Here is a 17041-nt window from a genome sequence, read left to right as displayed (position 1 = left end):
TTCTCCTGCATCTGGGAATGTGACAAAGGCGAACTGAGGGTTCGCGTGCCTCAACTCCACTTGATCCACCAGCGGGTCCGCTTTGTGGGGTCTGCAGTGCTTCAGGAGGAGAACAGTGTCACATTTGTGGCCCGAAATGTGAAGTTAATAAAACATTGAACACTAGTTTTATCAGGTAAACTTCTCAGTGTCTTTATTTTCCAGTTTCCTTTGTTCTCCTGCTTGTGCTCTTATCTCTCTCTCTCATACCACGTGACTTCCGGTACATCTCATACATATTCATTATCATGACATCCCTCCTTTAATCAGAAATAAACTTTACCTTCACTTTCCAATATCCCTCGGAAACCTACAAACATCGTAACTAATGGTAATACTATAACTCAACTACATAAAATTTACTTCCTACAGCATTCAAACATGCACTTTATGATATAAGATTAAAATACTGTCCCAAAGTTCTTATTAAAACTATGGCACAAAGTCTTCGTATCGTTTGGGCACTTTCCGGTTTCGTTTCGGCCTGCCTGCGATATTGTCGTCGCTTCTCGGTTGTTCACTCTCAGCGTCGGAAATACTGCTCGCCACGGCTTCGGGTGTTTCTGGCGCTCTAGTCACTTCATCAGGAGTGCTGGTAACTGCCTCTGGAACATCATCAGGTCTCTCAGTTTCAGCATCTCGTATTGGCCTTTCAACCTCTTCACTCAATGTATCTCTGGACTGGTACCTTTTTACACCTGATACATTTCTCTTATACAGGACTCCAGTCGGAGACTTGACTGTCACCATACTGCCACTTCTGGATACGACAGTATAGGGTTGATGGTAATAAGGTGTGTCTAGCTTACCACCAGTTTCATGCCTCACTAGAACATTATCTCCTGGCATGATGTCTGAGTACTTGGCTCCACGTTTCGAATCTGTGTACAGCTTTGCTGCACCTTTCTTTTCAGCATCGCGGTCCCTCATCTCCTGGTCATCTCGGATTTCCTTTATTTCTGGCATTTTTGTGCAGATTTTTCTCCCAAAAAATGCTTCTGCAGGACTTTTTCCAGTGGTTGCATGAGGCGTTGCTCGATAGACAGCCACATAATTTGTCCTTCTGTGTGTGCAATCCTCAATCGTTTTTCAATGGACTGATTTTGTCTCTCTACTTCTCCGTTGGCTTGCGGCCATTTCGGAGTTACTTTATGATGGTGGATACCTGTGGTCCTCATGTATTCCGCAAATGTCTCTGAAATGAATTGTCGACCATTGTCAGAGTATAATGTAACAGGTAATCCATATTTTGCGAATATCTCTGCTAATGCTTGTATTGTTTTTTCAGTGGTTGTGGACTTCAACACCACGTACTCATAGTATCTGCTGTAGTAATCTATCACTACCATAATTGATTCACCCGTCGGTAAAGGTCCAAGAAAATCAACAGCTACATCGATCCATGGTCCTTTCGGGAGTTGCGTACTCCGGATCGGTTCTGGCGGATTACTCCTACTTGTGATTTGACATCCGTGACAAGTTTTAACAAATTTCTCTGCGTCTTTATCACAACCTGGCCACCATAGCTTGTTCCTGAGGTTTTGCTTGGTACCAACAATACCTAGGTGTACTTCATGCGCTAAGGATACGATCATCGGTCTCAATCTTTGCGGTATCACCAATCTGCAACCTCTTAATACACACTGTCCGATGCAACAAAGTTTGTCTCTAATGGGAATGTAAGCCTTGTGAGTACACTTGTCCCATTGTCCACTCTGTATGCATTCTCTTACTTCCATGAGTTCTGGATCACGTTCGGATTCTCTCTCGACTTCCTTCGTAGTCACAGCTTTCGGTGTCGACTGAATAGCTACGAAGCGTACAAAGCTCTCTGTTTCTGCTCCCAATTCTGACTTGGATTGTGGACCACCATCCTTCACCAATCTGGACAGCGGATCTGCAGTGTTTGTTTTCCCTGCAATGTGGATTACTTTATATTTGTAGGGTTGTAGTCTGAGTACCCATCTCTCTATTCTGGCACATGGTTTGGATCTAGGTGCATAGATCACCTCTAATGGCTTATGATCTGTGATGAGTTCAAATTCAATGCCGTATAAATATGCATGGAACCTCTCACAGGCCCATACAAGTCTGAGTGCTTCTTTCTCTGTCTGAGAGTATCTTCTCTCCACATCTGATAATCATCTGCTGGCATACGCAATGATTCTTGGTCCTCCATCATGCATCTGGACCAACACGGCTCCTAAACCAACTGGGCTGGCATCCGCTATGACTTTGGTTGATGCCGCCGGATCGTAATATCCAAGAGTTTTTGCATCTGTCAGGCTTTGCTTCAGCACTATGAATGCTTTCTTCTGCTCAGATCCAAAATAAAAAGGTACACCTTTCCTGGTTAGTTTCCTTAGTGGTTCTGCCACTGTAGCGAAATTGGGAATGAACTTTGCACAAAAATTAACCAATCCCAGGAAACTCCTCATCTCTGTTGTGTTCTGAGGTGCACGTGCCTCTGCAATAGCTTTCACCTTGGCCTCTGCAGGGTTTAGTCCTTCCCGTGTAAGTCTGTGTCCCATGAAGTCCATTTCTGACACACCGAAGTGGCACTTGTTTCCATTCACGGTAAGGCCTGCCTCCTGTAGTTTAGATAGTACACGCCTCAACCGTTTGTCATGCTCTTCCTTCGTTGGTGCATGGACTATGATGTCGTCAGAAATGTTGGCAACTCCAGGAATGCCTTGAATCACTCGATGGATTTCATACTGGTAGATCTCCGAAGCTGCATTAATTCCAAAATGATAGTCTCTTGTAACGATACAATCCACAGTGAGTCACAAATGTTGTTACATCTCGGGAACCTGGATCCAGCTCTAATTGATGATAGCCCAATTTCAGATCAATTTTTGAAAATTCCTTGTTGGTAGTTAGTTCTTGAAGTATTTCCTCCACTGTTGGTATAGGGTGTCGTTCTCTAATTATAGCTTCATTGGCCATTCTCATGTCAACACATAGTCTTATGTCACCCTTTGGTTTGGGCACAATCACTACGGGACTGACCCATTGTGTCGAATGTTCCACCGGTTCAATAATGTCTTGTTCGATCAATTCTTTGATTTTGGCTTCGACTTTCCCACGAAGTCCAAATGGAGTTCGGCGCATTGGTTGTGCCTTGGGTTTGACCGTTTCATCTACTGCTAGCTTCAATTGTCGACCTTTCAGCTTTCCTACTCCTTGGAAGACTGCGGGGAATTCTTGCTTCATATCCTTGTATGACTGAATTGAATTGACACAAGCTCCAATATGAAGTATTGCCAGGTCTTGCGCTGTGCTTCTACTCAGCAATGGTTCTCCCCTCTCTCCTATGACCATAAACTCTGCTTCGGTGTACTTATCTCCAGCTTCAACAGTTGCAGTAAAACATCCAATGGTCTGCAATGGCTTGGTTGCTGTGTATGGATACAGTTTCTTGGAACACTTCTTTGAGGTACAGATGATCTTTTTCCTTTTCAACTTCTCCCATAAATGTCGATCAATCACATTACTGTCACTGCCTGAGTCTACAATGACCTGCACTGTCACTCCACCAATGATCACTGGGACCTTCTCATGATGTACATCATTCAACGTAAATTGGTAACAACTCTGTCCCTCCTGGGTATCATCATCGTCACCGTCTATCTGGCGAATGGTATCTTCCTTTCCAGGATACTTTCCTTTCCCCCAGGCTTTGCCTTTGGAAGTTGTACTCTTCCTCTTCTGGTCTGCATTGGACTTGCTTTTGCACTTCTTTGCAAAGAGGTCCTTACCTCCACACTTTCTGCAAACTTTGCCTTTGGCTGGGCAATATGGGTCTTTTCCAAAGTGACCTCGGTCTCCACATCGATAACACTCCACGTCCTGTGTCGACGTATATCTTGGCTGGTTATGGCGATGTGAGAGCCTCTTAATTTGCTGGCTTGAGTTGTCTTTCAGGGTCATGGTATGAAATTGCCCTTCAACAGCCTCTAATGCAGCAGCAATGGCTAAAGCATCGGTGAGTTCCAACTCACTCCCTCTTTCCAATAGACGTCTTCTGAGTTTATCTGATCTGCAGTGCTGTACGACTTGATCCAATAATTGGTTGTCCAAATCAGCTGGCATGTAATTGCATCCAACAGCTAGCTGGCATAGTCTCGTCATGTACTGAGCAATTGTCTGGCCATCTTCTTGTCTCGTTCTCCGAAACAAATGGCGTTGAAATGTAGCATTCGGTGTCACTACATAGTGTGCATTTAATGCATCTACCGCTTTCTGGTACTCATCCTTTCTTCCAGTATTCAAAAGTGTCTTAAATGTTTCCCGAACTGCGGGACCAGCAGTGAAAAGAAGTAACGCCCTTCTCTGCGCTTTTTGTTCAACTGTACTGGTATCTAGAAATAGGCCACGACTGTCGGCGTAGGATTCAAATTCTTCCAGCCATGCCTTCCACTTCACACTTACAGTGCTTGCATCACCCGTTGGGTCAAAATGAGCAATTCCACTATGTGTAAGTAAGTTACCGTCTGCACCAGCCATGAGGAAATATTCCAGCCCCAAAAGTACTGAGTCAAAGAGAAAATTCTTATCACCTTGAAGTTGTCTGTAATCTTCTTTAGTCTTTAATTTTCTTCAAGCTTATCCCATCCTCGTCGCCAATGTCACATTTGTGGCCCGAAATGTGAAGTTAATAAAACATCGAACACAAGTTTTATCAAGTAAACTTCTCAGTGTCTTTATTTTCCAGTTTCCTTTGTTCTCCTGCTTGTGCTCTTATCTCTCTCTCTCATACCACGTGACTTCTGGTACATCTCATACATATTCATTATCATGACAAACAGGTCCCGGTGTCATCATCCATTTAGGTAGCACTGTGCCCGTCGTGGCTTTCCTTGTGAAAGAAAAGATACGATCATGTGGGGTCATGTTAGTGGCAGTACACAACGAAGAATGTATAGAGTATAGGGCTTCTGGCAACACTTCTTGCCATCTAGTAACAGGCAGGTCTTTTGCTTTTAAAGTCAAGAGGACTGTTTTCCAGATAGTGACATTTTCCCTTTCGACATGTCCATTCCTCCTGGGATTGTAACTTGTAGTGCGGCTGGTAGCAATTCCTCTCTCATGCAGGTACTGCTGTATTTCTGCGCTCATGAATGCAGCTCCGCTGTCTGTGTGTATGTAGTTCGGGAACCCAAATATGCTGAAGCTGGGTTGGAGCCATTTTATAACGGTGGCTGCTGATACATCAGAACACGGGATTGCGAAGGGGAAATGGGAATATTCATCTCTTATGTTTAGGAAATAGGCATTTCTATTATTGGACGGGAGTGGGTCTTTAAAATCAAGGCTGAGGCGCTCAAAAGGTTTGGTAGCTTTTGTCAGGGTGGCTTTGTCTGGCCGGTAAAATTGAGGTTTACATTTCGCACAGATGGGGCAGCTCTTGTTCACTGACCTTACTTCCTCTACCAAAAATGGGAGGTTTTGGGTTTTAAAAAAGTGAAACAGTCTAGCGACCCCTGGGTGGCCCAGCTCATTGAACAAGTTCTGCAAATGGAACGTGGGCTTAAGGATGGGACAAGTGCCTCTGTACAGCGTGTCCGGGGGCTCATGGAGTCTTCCGGGGCGGTATAGAATGTTGTAGCTAAATGTAGACAATTCTATCCACCATCACAGGATTTTGTTGTTCTTAATTCTCCCCCTGTTCTGGTTATCGAACATAAAAGCCACAGACCGTTGGTCCGTGACGACGGTGAAGTGTTTGCATGCCAGATAATGTCACCATTGCCTTACTGCTACCACAATGGCTAGTCCTCCTTATCTACTGCTACAGACCCCTACAGGGGTCTTACTTCTGACCCTTGTAGGATTCGCAATGATGGGAAAATCCAGAACCCGGGGCCATGGTTTGAGGATAATAGGCAAACCATTTAGGACCGAGATGAGAAGGAATTTCTTTACCCAGAGGGTGGTGAATCTGTGGTATTCATTGCCACAGAGGACAGTAGAGGCAGGTTCATTAAATATATTTAAGAGGGAATTAGATATATTTCTTCAATATAAGGGTATTAAAGGTTACGGAGAGAAGGCGGGGACGGGGTACTGAACTTTAAGATCAGCCATGATCTCGTTGAATGGCGGAGCAGGCTCGAAGGGTCGAATGACCTACCCCTGCTCCTATCTTCTATGTTTCTATGTTCATCCGTCTTGGTTTAGGGTGGCTGCCAGAGCCAAATAGGATGCATCCGTTTCTACTTGAAACAGGATTGACTCATCTATGTACCGCATGGTCGCTTTAGCGATATGGTTCATAATGTCCCTGAATGCTCTGGCGGCTGCTGGGCACAGTGAGAAAACTGAGGCACTAAGTGGGCGGGCCCTGTCAGCATAGTTGGAGACGCATTACGCGTAGTAAACGAACAGCCCCAAACACCTTTTTAGTGCTTTCAGCGTGTTTGGACTGGGATGTCTAGGAGAGGATGCATACGGGCTGGGTCTCGGCTGATTTCCCCATTCTGCACTATGTAGCCCAGGATTGGCAACTTCTTGGTACTAAAGATGCATTTGTCCCTATTGTATGATAGGTTCCTTTCCTCGGCTGCCTGGAAGAAGCGTTTTAAATTTGTGTCATGATCCTCCTGAGTGTGCTCACAGATTGTCACGTTATCTAAGTAGGGGAACACCACTTTCAGGTGGAACTCATCTACTATTTGGTCCATTTCTCTCTGAAACAGGGACTCTCCATTGGTGACACTGAAGGGAAGTCGCAGAAATTGATACAGCCTGCCGTTTGCCTCAAATGCCTTATAAATGCGATCGCTGTTTCTAATGGGCAGTTGGTGGTATGCTGCCTTCAGGTCTATGGTGGAGAACTGCGCAATATTGTTGACCATGTCTGCTATGCATGTCAGGGGGTAGCCATCTTATTGTGTAAATTTGTTGATTGTCTGGCTGTAATTCACTACCATGCACAGTTTTTCTCCTGACTTTACTACAACCACCTGGGCTCTCCAGGGGCTGGAGATCTGCTCTATGATGCCCTCCTGTAGTAGCCTGCGGACCTCTGTCCTAATGAAGGTTCTATCCCTCGGGCTGTACCTCCTGCTCTTTGTGGCTATTGGTGTGCATTCTGGGGTCAGGTGTGTGAACAGCAGAGGGAGTTCTATGTTCAGGACAGACAGGCTGCAGTGTTGTTTCTTCAAAAGGCGTAGTGGGGGATGAGGCCCGTTGTGCACTATTGTAATGCTTTCTAATTGGCACTGAAAATCTAACCCCAATAATACCAGGGCACAGAGGTGAGGGAGTACTAGTAATTTGAACCCTTCATATTTTGTGCCCTGGATTTCTAGAGTAACCCTGCAAAACTGTTTTATCTCAGCCGCAAGGTTGCTGGCTGCTAACAGGATCTGGTGCTCACTCAGGCATGTGGGGACGGCAAGGCGGTTGACTAACCTCTGGTTAATAAAACTTTCAGTGCTTCCACTATCTATTAAGCAATTTACCCTCACATCATTAATTTTGATGCACACAGTGGCGTCGGATAAATTGTGTGGACTCGCCTGATTCATGCGTAGGGAAGCAAGTCTGGCGTGTCCTTCATGTCCTTCCATCCAATAGTACTCGGCGTCATATTCATCTCCTGAAGACTGTGTCCTCTGCTCTGTAGCATTTGTCCAAGATGGCCGGCTGCACATGGCATCCTTCTTCTTCTGTTTGTCTGTGGAGAAAGAAGAGCTTTCCCGCCTCTCATTTGCATGACAATGGGCCTTGGCTGTGGCCTTGGGGCTTCTGCAGACTTTTGCATAATGCCCACGTTTTCCACAGTTGGATCAGACATTTTCTCTGGCAGGGCAGAGAGCTCTGGGGTGCTTTCTTTGTCCACAGAAAAACCACTTGGGACCCTCAAGGTGCTGCTGCTGCTGTGAATTCCTGTGAGGCAACACACTTTTCTTTTCGTGGGGCTAGAGAGTCCAGCAGTGTGATGTTTGTCCCAGCCCCAGGGTCCTGTGAGTACTCCTCCAATTCTTTCCTGGTGCTTTCTAAAGCTTCTGCAATAGTCTCTGCCTCATTTAGTCCCACCATTCCTTTCTTCAGCAATCGATATCTCAGTGGACCGTATGGCAGCAACAATTCTGTCCCTAATAAGGTCCTCCACATACTGCTTTAAAGTTGCAGCCTCTTACCAGGTCTTTCAGAGAGAGTATAAAGTCTCTGGCAGACTCCCCTGCTTGTTGTGACCTGGTCATGAGTCTGTACCAGGAGTGGAGTTCACTATTGCCCCTTACTGTAATGCCTCTGTAAAATTCTCATTGCCTCTTGGTAGGACCTGGCATCTTGTATAAGAGAGTAACGGTGGTCTTCCAGCTGAGCTAACAGCAGCATTAATTGGTCTTTATCCAATGCCTCAGCACCCTCCACGTAATTCAGAAAGCATCTCTGCCAGCGGCCGAAGTGCGTGCCGGGTCTGGAATTTCTGGGGACGAGCTCCAGCCTGTCTGGTCGCAGCACATGGCTAAACCTCAGTCTCTGGTCCCTTAGGTGAAGCAAGGGTGGACCCTGGGATACTGGAAGCTGCTGGTAGAGCCTCTGTGGGGCTTGTATCTGCTGGAGGAGTAACCTGGGTGCTTGGGGCTGTTGGCTGAGTCTCTGGCTTTGGGACATTTGCAGCGGGCTTAGGGGAGGATCCCAACGATAGCGTCAGGTCTCCATGGTACTGGGGAAACTGCTGCTGGGGGAGTGACGGTAGCGGTGTCTGCTTTTCCTGGCTCTGGAGTGATTGGGAATTCTGCACATACATGGCAATCAGGAGCATGACTTGTGGAGATCCTTCCACCTGCACATGTAGTGGCCCCTTTCTGATCGGAACGGGGTTTAGGGTCAGCGGCGCTTGTACCGGCAAACCCAAGCGCAGGCAGGGCTCTTGGCCATTTCTTACCTGCCCTATCATACTTCTGTGATCTTCCCTGCATTCCACCACGATTCCAGTACAGCAGTTCCTCGCCGTATCTGTCCTCGAAAGCACGTGTGTGCTTGTCATCCCCAGTTTCCATTCCTCAGGAGGAGTCGCCAGGAATGCGCGTTGGAGCAGAAGCAGCTTCCATCCTAGTAGCTAACATATTAGTTTATTAAATTGTACTGACAATAACCACAACAGCAGTGCGAGTATAAAACAGCTTTAATAAACTAGTACACTAAGAGGTCTTGTCTCTCTGCAAGACAAACCCGGAAGGCTAGACTTTTACTCTGGACTGCTTTATATACAAAATCACCGGGATGACCCCTGGTGACCTAGTGGTGTAATTACATATCACCACAGTTTTAAAAATCTATGATCTTAAGGGCTTCTTGGAATGAAAGTGCCCAAGATGACATCCACTGAAGTTGGATAATTGATCAAGCAAGAAGAAATGGAAAGTTAATGAGAGAGAGAAAAGCCTGTTCCATCTCAGTGAGTGAAATCGGGCTGTATTATTTTAAAAAATGATCAAAGTGAAATTTTATTTGCAACAATGGTGTTTATCTGAATAAAACTACTTTCAATTCTATAAGTTTCTAAAATAGGTAACCATGCGGTATTCTTTGAAGTGAATTTAAAAGATTTTTCTTGATTCAAAATAAAAGGTTTTAGCTCCTCCCTTTCTGCAGTGAGATACATAAGCATGAACAAGGTTCTTGCTGTCTACTTCCTTCAGTCCTCACAACCAAAACCTATTAAATTCAGAACCTTGCTACCTCTGTTCTGAGATCCAGATCCAACACATTTTAAGGCATTACTCTTTACTCAGTTTGGGAAATCTGCTTGCTAATGCTTCCCCATTGAAATCAATGGGCACAAATGACAAATCTACAGTACGGTAAGTTAATCTTTTTATTTGGCTTAAATCAGTTTGTTTAAATATATTCAAATAATATTTTTAATCATTTTTTGTTGGTTAATGGTTCAAGAAAACCTTTGAATGCTTACAAATATTAAAGATAATTACAAACATCTGACAACAGTAACAGTTTAGGTAACATGATCCTAGTGGTGGGGCCTCACCATCTCAGACTTGACTGTCCACTTGGACTGGAAAAAATAAAATTGTAATTTACACTGTGGTACACTGGACCACGATAGTGCGCAGGAAGAAACAGTGTGGTCTCATGCACTGCCAGACTGAGACCACCCGCAAATTGGAGGAGTAACGCCTTATCTTAAATCTAGGCACCCTCCAACCGGATAGCATTCGCATCAATTTGTCCAGTTCACCCCCTCCCCCATGCCTCCTTTCCTCTCTCTCTCTCTCTCTTTTCCCTTTCCCTTCTGTCTCCTTTTCCCCTATTCTGCATTCATGAAGCCAAATCCTCTCCCTCCCCCTATCAATTCTCACCTTTCTTTTCTCCTGGCCTCTTCTCCAGATCCAATAATCACCTTTTGTCTGTTGGCCTGTACTCCTCCCCCTGCCATTTATTTTCTTCAGGCCCTGACTGCTTTTCCCCATACTTTGAGAAAGGGCTCCAACCTGAAACTTCAGTAATATATCTTTACCTCCTATGGACATTGTGAGGCCTGCTGAGTTCCTCCAGCATTCAGAGCACCTATGGCATAGAGAATACTTAAAGTGGTACATGAGTGGAAAGAAAAAGGTTGAGAACCATATAACCATATAACCACTTACAGCACAGAACAGGCCAGTTCGGCCCTACTAGTCCATGCCGTAGCAAATCCCCACCCTCCTAGTCCCACTGACCAGCACCCGGTCCATACCCCTCTAGTCCCCTCCTATCCATGTAACGATCCAGTCTTTCCTTAAACTGAAAAAGGAAGAAAATGCTTGACAAGATGAATAGTTATATATTTCTCTGCATATTGTCAGAGATGAGCAGAAAGAATTTAATGTATTCAACTGCAATATAGCCGATTTTGGAGTATTATATATTTATCTTTAAAAAAAACTGAGAGATAGCTTAATTCCTAATACTAGCATCTCAAAATGTATCACAATATATTCACAAAGAATAAATTAGATTCATGTGTGTTTAAATCCATATTCCCATGGCAGGGTAACATGAAAGAGTGCAGCTTCTCAACTTCATCAACCACGTGGGAGGTTTGTGCTAGCTATCTGTTTAATGGCAGGCTCATACCTGCAGCAACACTGTCCCTATTCTCACTAGCTCGATTTATTGTTCTGTAATCTCTTCCCACTTTATAGATTGCGATATCTTGTAATTTTTCCCAAAATGTCATCACTCAGCATTTTGCTTTAAGTTCCAGTTATATCTGATGTTCCCTCTCTTCATACCAATGTCTTTCCTGGACTATCAGAGATTGCACCTGGGTTTGTGAACAATTATTCAAAATGGTTGTGACTGGAGAAGGAAATGTTTTTTTGTTGCCCTTGTGCCAATTCTAAACCACTGGCTTATTCATGAAGACAGTAAGAATTTGATGCATGAGATTGAGCAGAAAAGATGACAAAAATTGGGAAGACATCTGAATGATTGATTGGGCGATTGAGTAACTAAGTTAGAATAGTTAGTATTTTCTCAATCTGATCTTCTTCCATTTTTATCAGAGGAAGGCATCATTTCAATGGCCACTTTCAAAAGCTGTGTGATACATAACTTTGTTATTTTAATAAATATTATGAATTTTATATTCTTTTGAAAACTTTATTTATAGTCAATAATAGATAATACATACAAAGTACAATGTAATACATATTTTATCCCATAAACCCCCCTCCCCATCCCTATCCCTCTCACCGCACCCCACCCCCCTACTAGTCTACTCCCCCAAAAAAACAAGAAAGGAAAGATGGAGGAGAATAATTAAAAGCAGGACGTCAAGCGCTGAAGAGCTGGCTCTGAATGGGCAACTAAAGCGGCATCATCTGCAAAGAGTAGTTCACGGACAAGTTTCTCTTGTGTCTTGGTGTGAGCTTACAGGCGCCTCAGATTGAAGAGACTGCCATCCGTGCAGTACCGGATGTAAACAGCGTCTTCATTGTTGGGGTCTTTCATGGCTTGGTTCAGCATCATGCTGAAGAAGATTGAAAAGAGGGTTGGTGCGAGAACACAGCCTTGCTTCACGCCATTGTTAATGGAGAAGGGTTCAGAGAGCTCATTGCTGTATCTGACCCGACCTTGTTGGTTTTCGTGCAGTTGGATAATCATGTTGAGGAACTTTGGGGGACATCCGATGCGCTCTAGTATTTGCCAAAGCCCTTTCCTGCTCACGGTGTCGAAGGCTTTGGTGAGGTCAACAAAGGTGATGTAGAGTCCTTTGTTTTGTTCTCTGCACTTTTCTTGGAGCTGTCTGAGGGCAAAGACCATGTCAGTGGTTCCTCTGTTTGCGCGAAAGCCGCACTGTGATTCTGGGAGAATATTCTCAGCGACGCTTGACGTCCTGCTTTGCGGAAACTGCCAAAATGTTTGGCCTGGAAGTCAGCCTGAAGAAAACTGAGGTCCTCCATCAGCCAGCTCCCCACCATGACTACCAGCCCCCCCACATCTCCATCGGGCACACAAAACTCAAAACAGTCAACCAGTTTACCTATCTCGGCTGCACCATTTCATCAGATGCAAGGATCGACAATGAGATAGACAACAGACTCGCCAAGGCAAATAGCGCCTTTGGAAGACTACACAAAAGAAGCTGGAAAAACAACCAACTGAAAAACCTCACAAAGATAAGCGTATACAGAGCCGTTGTCATACCCACACTCCTGTTCGGCTCCGAATCATGGGTCCTCTACCGGCACCACCTACGGCTCCTAGAACGCTTCCACCAGCGTTGTCTCCGCTCCATCCTCAACATCCATTGGAGCGCTCACACCCCTAACGTCGAGGTACTCGAGATGGCAGAGGTCGACAGCATCGAGTCCACGCTGCTGAAGATCCAGCTGCACTGGATGGGTCACGTCTCCAGAATGGAGGACCATCGCCTTCCCAAGATCGTATTATATGGCGAGCTCTCCACTGGCCACCGTGACAGAGGTGCACCAAAGAAAAGGTACAAGGACTGCCTAAAGAAATCTCTTGGTGCCTGCCACATTGACCACCGCCAGTGGGCTGATAACGCCTCAAACCGTGCATCTTGGCGCCTCACAGTTTGGCGGGCAGCAGCCTCCTTTGAAGAAGACCGCAGAGCCCACCTCACTGACAAAAGGCAAAGGAGGAAAAACCCAACACCCAACCCCAACCAACCAATTTTCCCTTGCAACCGCTGCAATCGTGTCTGCCTGTCCCGCATCGGACTGGTCAGCCACAAACGAGCCTGCAGCTGACGTGGACTTTTTACCCCCTCCATAAATCTTCGTCCGCGAAGCCAAGCCAAAGAAAAAAGAAGATATTTAGGTATAGTGTCGTGGTTTGGGACCACACCACCCATGTATGGTAAAATATCTTAACAATTAGTATGCATCCAATCCATGTACGGGCTCCAAACTTCAACAAAAAAAAGGATAATTATTTTGTAAATTATATGTTCTCTAAAGGAATACATGACCTCATCTCTGCATGCCATCGTTGAATCTTCAATTGAATCTCATTCTTCCATGTAACTGCAAGGTACTTCCTAGCTACTGCTAAACCCAATCTCAAAAAAGCAATTTGGGATTTATCTAATTTCAACTTTAAACACAATGATTTAATATTACCCAATAAAATTATCATAGGGTCTAATGTAATTTTAAATTTAAACATAGCTTACAAAAATTATTTGATTTTATTTAAAAGGCTTTAATTGTCTCACAAAGCCAAACCGAATGTAAGAAGGTTCCTACTTCCTTTAGACACCTAAAACATGAATCTGAAGTGATATATTTAAATTTCTTTAATTTATCAGGAGTTAAATATAATTGATGAATAAAATTATAATGAACCAATCTATACCGCACATTCACAATCTTAGTCATACTATCTTCACATATCGACATGCACTCTTCTGGGGGGATAATTATCCCCAAGCCTTTCTCCCAATTCACTCTAGTCTTCTGAGTTTTAGCCTGTAATAAGTTATACATATTCAATATGAAACCCTTCCTAGTTCCGTCAGTAATTAAACTCTCAAATTTAGATCTTCTTAGAAGACACAAGGTATGCCCAAAGTTTGCTAACAATAAAGCTTTTACCTGATAATAAGTAAAAAAAAGTACTCAAAGGTACATCATTTTTCTCTCTCATTCTTTGAAGAGAAATAAAATGTGTGCCTCATAACAACCTTCTACAAATTTCACTCCTTTTCATTCCCATAACTTCAATAATTGATTATTAACTGTAAATGTCAAAAGTTTATTTTGAAATAAAGGCATCTTTGCTGAGACTTTACTTTCCGTGCCTAATTGTTCATTCTTATTTATCCATAACTCAAGCAGATGCTTCAGTACTGGTAAGTTATAACTACATAATAACTGAGAATTCCATCTATAAATAAATAGATCCATCCTCTTTTCACCAAACTGAGATAATTCAATAGTGCCTCACACTAAAGGAGTATCCACTTGAAACATTCTATTTATAAATTTTAATTGAGCCGATCCATCGTACTGCTGAAGGTTAGGTAGTTGTAGACCACCCAATGCATATTTCCATGTTAATTTTTGTAATGAAACTCTCGCCATTTTGTCTTTCCACAAAAATTTTCTTATCAAGGAGTTAGTATCCTTAAAAAAATTATAAGATAGCTTACATGGAATAGATTGAAACAAATATTGAATTCGAGGAAAAATATTCATCTTGTTACAATTCACCCATCCTATTAATGTTATTGGCAAGTCCTTCGACCTATTCAAATCATGTTTAATTCAAGTTAATAATGGTAAATAATTCAATATAAATAAATTATCATAATTATTATCAATAATAATACCCAAATATTTAATACTGTCAGACCATCTAAACTTCACAATATGTCTACATGATGAATAATCCATCTCCGCCAAAGGCATAATTTCACTCCTCCCAATTTACCTTATAACCAGATAACACTCCATACTGTTGCAAATGTTCATGTAAGGTCTCCAAAGACCGTAAAAGATTAGTTAAATATATCAACGACATCTGCAAACAAATTTAACTTGCATTCATTAGAATTCACGAATTTTATATTATTTGAGAGAACCATTTGTCCTGTAGAAAGGAATTGATAACATGTGTTAGTTTGTAAGACCCTCATAGGTCACATATAGAAAAAGCAAATGAATGGTGAAAACAATTTTGGTCCCTGTTGAGAACATGGAATAAACTGCCATCAGTTGGAGCAGATATTTTTAAGTAGTGTGAAGGAAGAAGTTTATTTATAGAAATTGATTTGATCAATTCAGTTAAATTATGAACAAACTGTACTTTAATGAAATTACCTACAATTTTCTACATCATTATCTGGCAAAAATCTATTAATTTCAGACTTGAAAATGTCAATATTCCCAGAATTCACATCTATAATGTTCTGTGGTTCCAAGATCAGCATGCAATGGCTTACTGAGAATGCTGAGTAATATGTCTGTTTTGTTTAATGTTCTTCTCAACTATACATGTGCACCATGCACACGTGATCATATTCACCACATGGTGATATTATATTTATTTACATTCAATGCATTGTTGCTAACTTTAAAAGGAAAGAATATGTGAAACAAGATCAAAATTTTGACATTTACAAATTTAAGTTTGAATACTATTTGAACTTGTAGCTATCCTGATGTTGCTTGCACTGACCTTGGAGACAACAAATGTTGTTGATATAGCACTCATCTTTGGACACATAGTTGGTATCATGTATTAACTTAATTCAGTTTTATTCTATGCCAACGCTCCTTCATCAATAGGAGGGATCACTTTAGGAGTATATTTCAGCCCATGTTATGTTAACCTTCCTCACCTACCATTAAATCTTGGAAAAGTATATCACAGTCTCTCCAGTATCATGTTCACTCATCTCTAAGATACCTGGAGGTCTCAATGCAGGAACCTTACCATACAACTGAACCCCCTTCTCTTTCTAGCATGCGTCACGATGTTTACTTTGTGGCTTTCTTCCACCTTCCTTCCAAAATTTTGTATATCGGATGCATACACTGTATATCATATGACCATCAGTATTTCTGCAGGACTGCAGCATACCATGGAGTGTGATGTTGATCTGGTATTCGGGGGAAATCAGTGAAATAAAATTTCAAATTTCAAAATGACTTCTTTGATGTGTCTGACACCATATGTATTCATTTATTTGCTTCTCTCTTTGCAGCTGAACACTAATTTGTGAAATAATGTTTAATTCTGCTTCATTTTATATCATCAACCATCTGAGTTAAAACTAATGAATTTGTGTTATAATTGAATTATTTTATACAATACCCATATATTACAAAAATGAGTCATTAATTCAGAAATATAGAAAAGGCCTATATTGGAGAGTCTGGGTGCAGACTGGGAGATCACTGCACTGAGGACCTTCATTCTGTCTGCATCTGTGATGGGGATCTCCCAGTACACAACCACTTCAATTCTGTGCCCCACTCCCACGCTCACATATATGTCCATGGGGTTAAGTACTATCCTGCCAAGACCACCTGTAAATTGGAGGAATAACACTTGATTTTCTGTGTGCGCACTCTCCAAAAAGATGGCATTAACATTGGCTTCTCTGGTTTCTGCTAGCCTACTCTCCATTCTCTCTCCCTTCCCTTTCCTTTCTTTCCTCTAGCTCTCCACCCCCTTTCCTCTCCATTCACAAAGCCATCCCTCCTCCCCATGCTTTCTAGTGTGCCCTCCTTCCTTTATCCACCTCTTACCTCCTGCCTTTGGAACTGTGCTCCTCCCCCAGCCCCTCCCTCTTACCATTTTGTTCAGGCACCTGCCCACATTTTGTCCATACCTTGATGAAGGGCTCAAGCCCAAAATGTTGGTTATGTATATTTACCTTTGCTACATATAGTCCACTGTTTGGCCAGCTGAGTTTTTCCAGCATTGCCTTTTTACTTCAACCACAATGTTTGCAGACTTTTATGCTTTACTTACGGCTGACATCTGAAGTTTTGGTGGACCATGC

General features: G+C 42.9%; 1 protein-coding gene across 1 annotated transcript; it reads right to left on the bottom strand.

The window, feature by feature from the left end:
• Window positions 1-6090: 6090 nt before the first annotated feature.
• Window positions 6091-9110, bottom strand: LOC138737075 (uncharacterized). The gene is made up of 2 exons (XM_069887578.1): window positions 8942-9110; window positions 6091-7723 (listed from the first exon to the last, which is right to left on the bottom strand). Exons 1-2 carry the CDS (start codon window positions 9054-9056, stop codon window positions 6930-6932), a joined length of 909 nt encoding a protein of 302 aa, XP_069743679.1. The 5' UTR covers window positions 9057-9110; the 3' UTR covers window positions 6091-6929.
• Window positions 9111-17041: the final 7931 nt, after the last annotated feature.

This window comes from Narcine bancroftii, chromosome 1, assembly GCF_036971445.1.
Source record: "Narcine bancroftii isolate sNarBan1 chromosome 1, sNarBan1.hap1, whole genome shotgun sequence".
Taxonomy (NCBI): Eukaryota; Metazoa; Chordata; class Chondrichthyes; order Torpediniformes; family Narcinidae; genus Narcine; species Narcine bancroftii.
The sequence above is the reverse complement of the archived record's forward strand: the minus strand, read 5'-3'. Positions and strand labels throughout refer to the sequence as shown.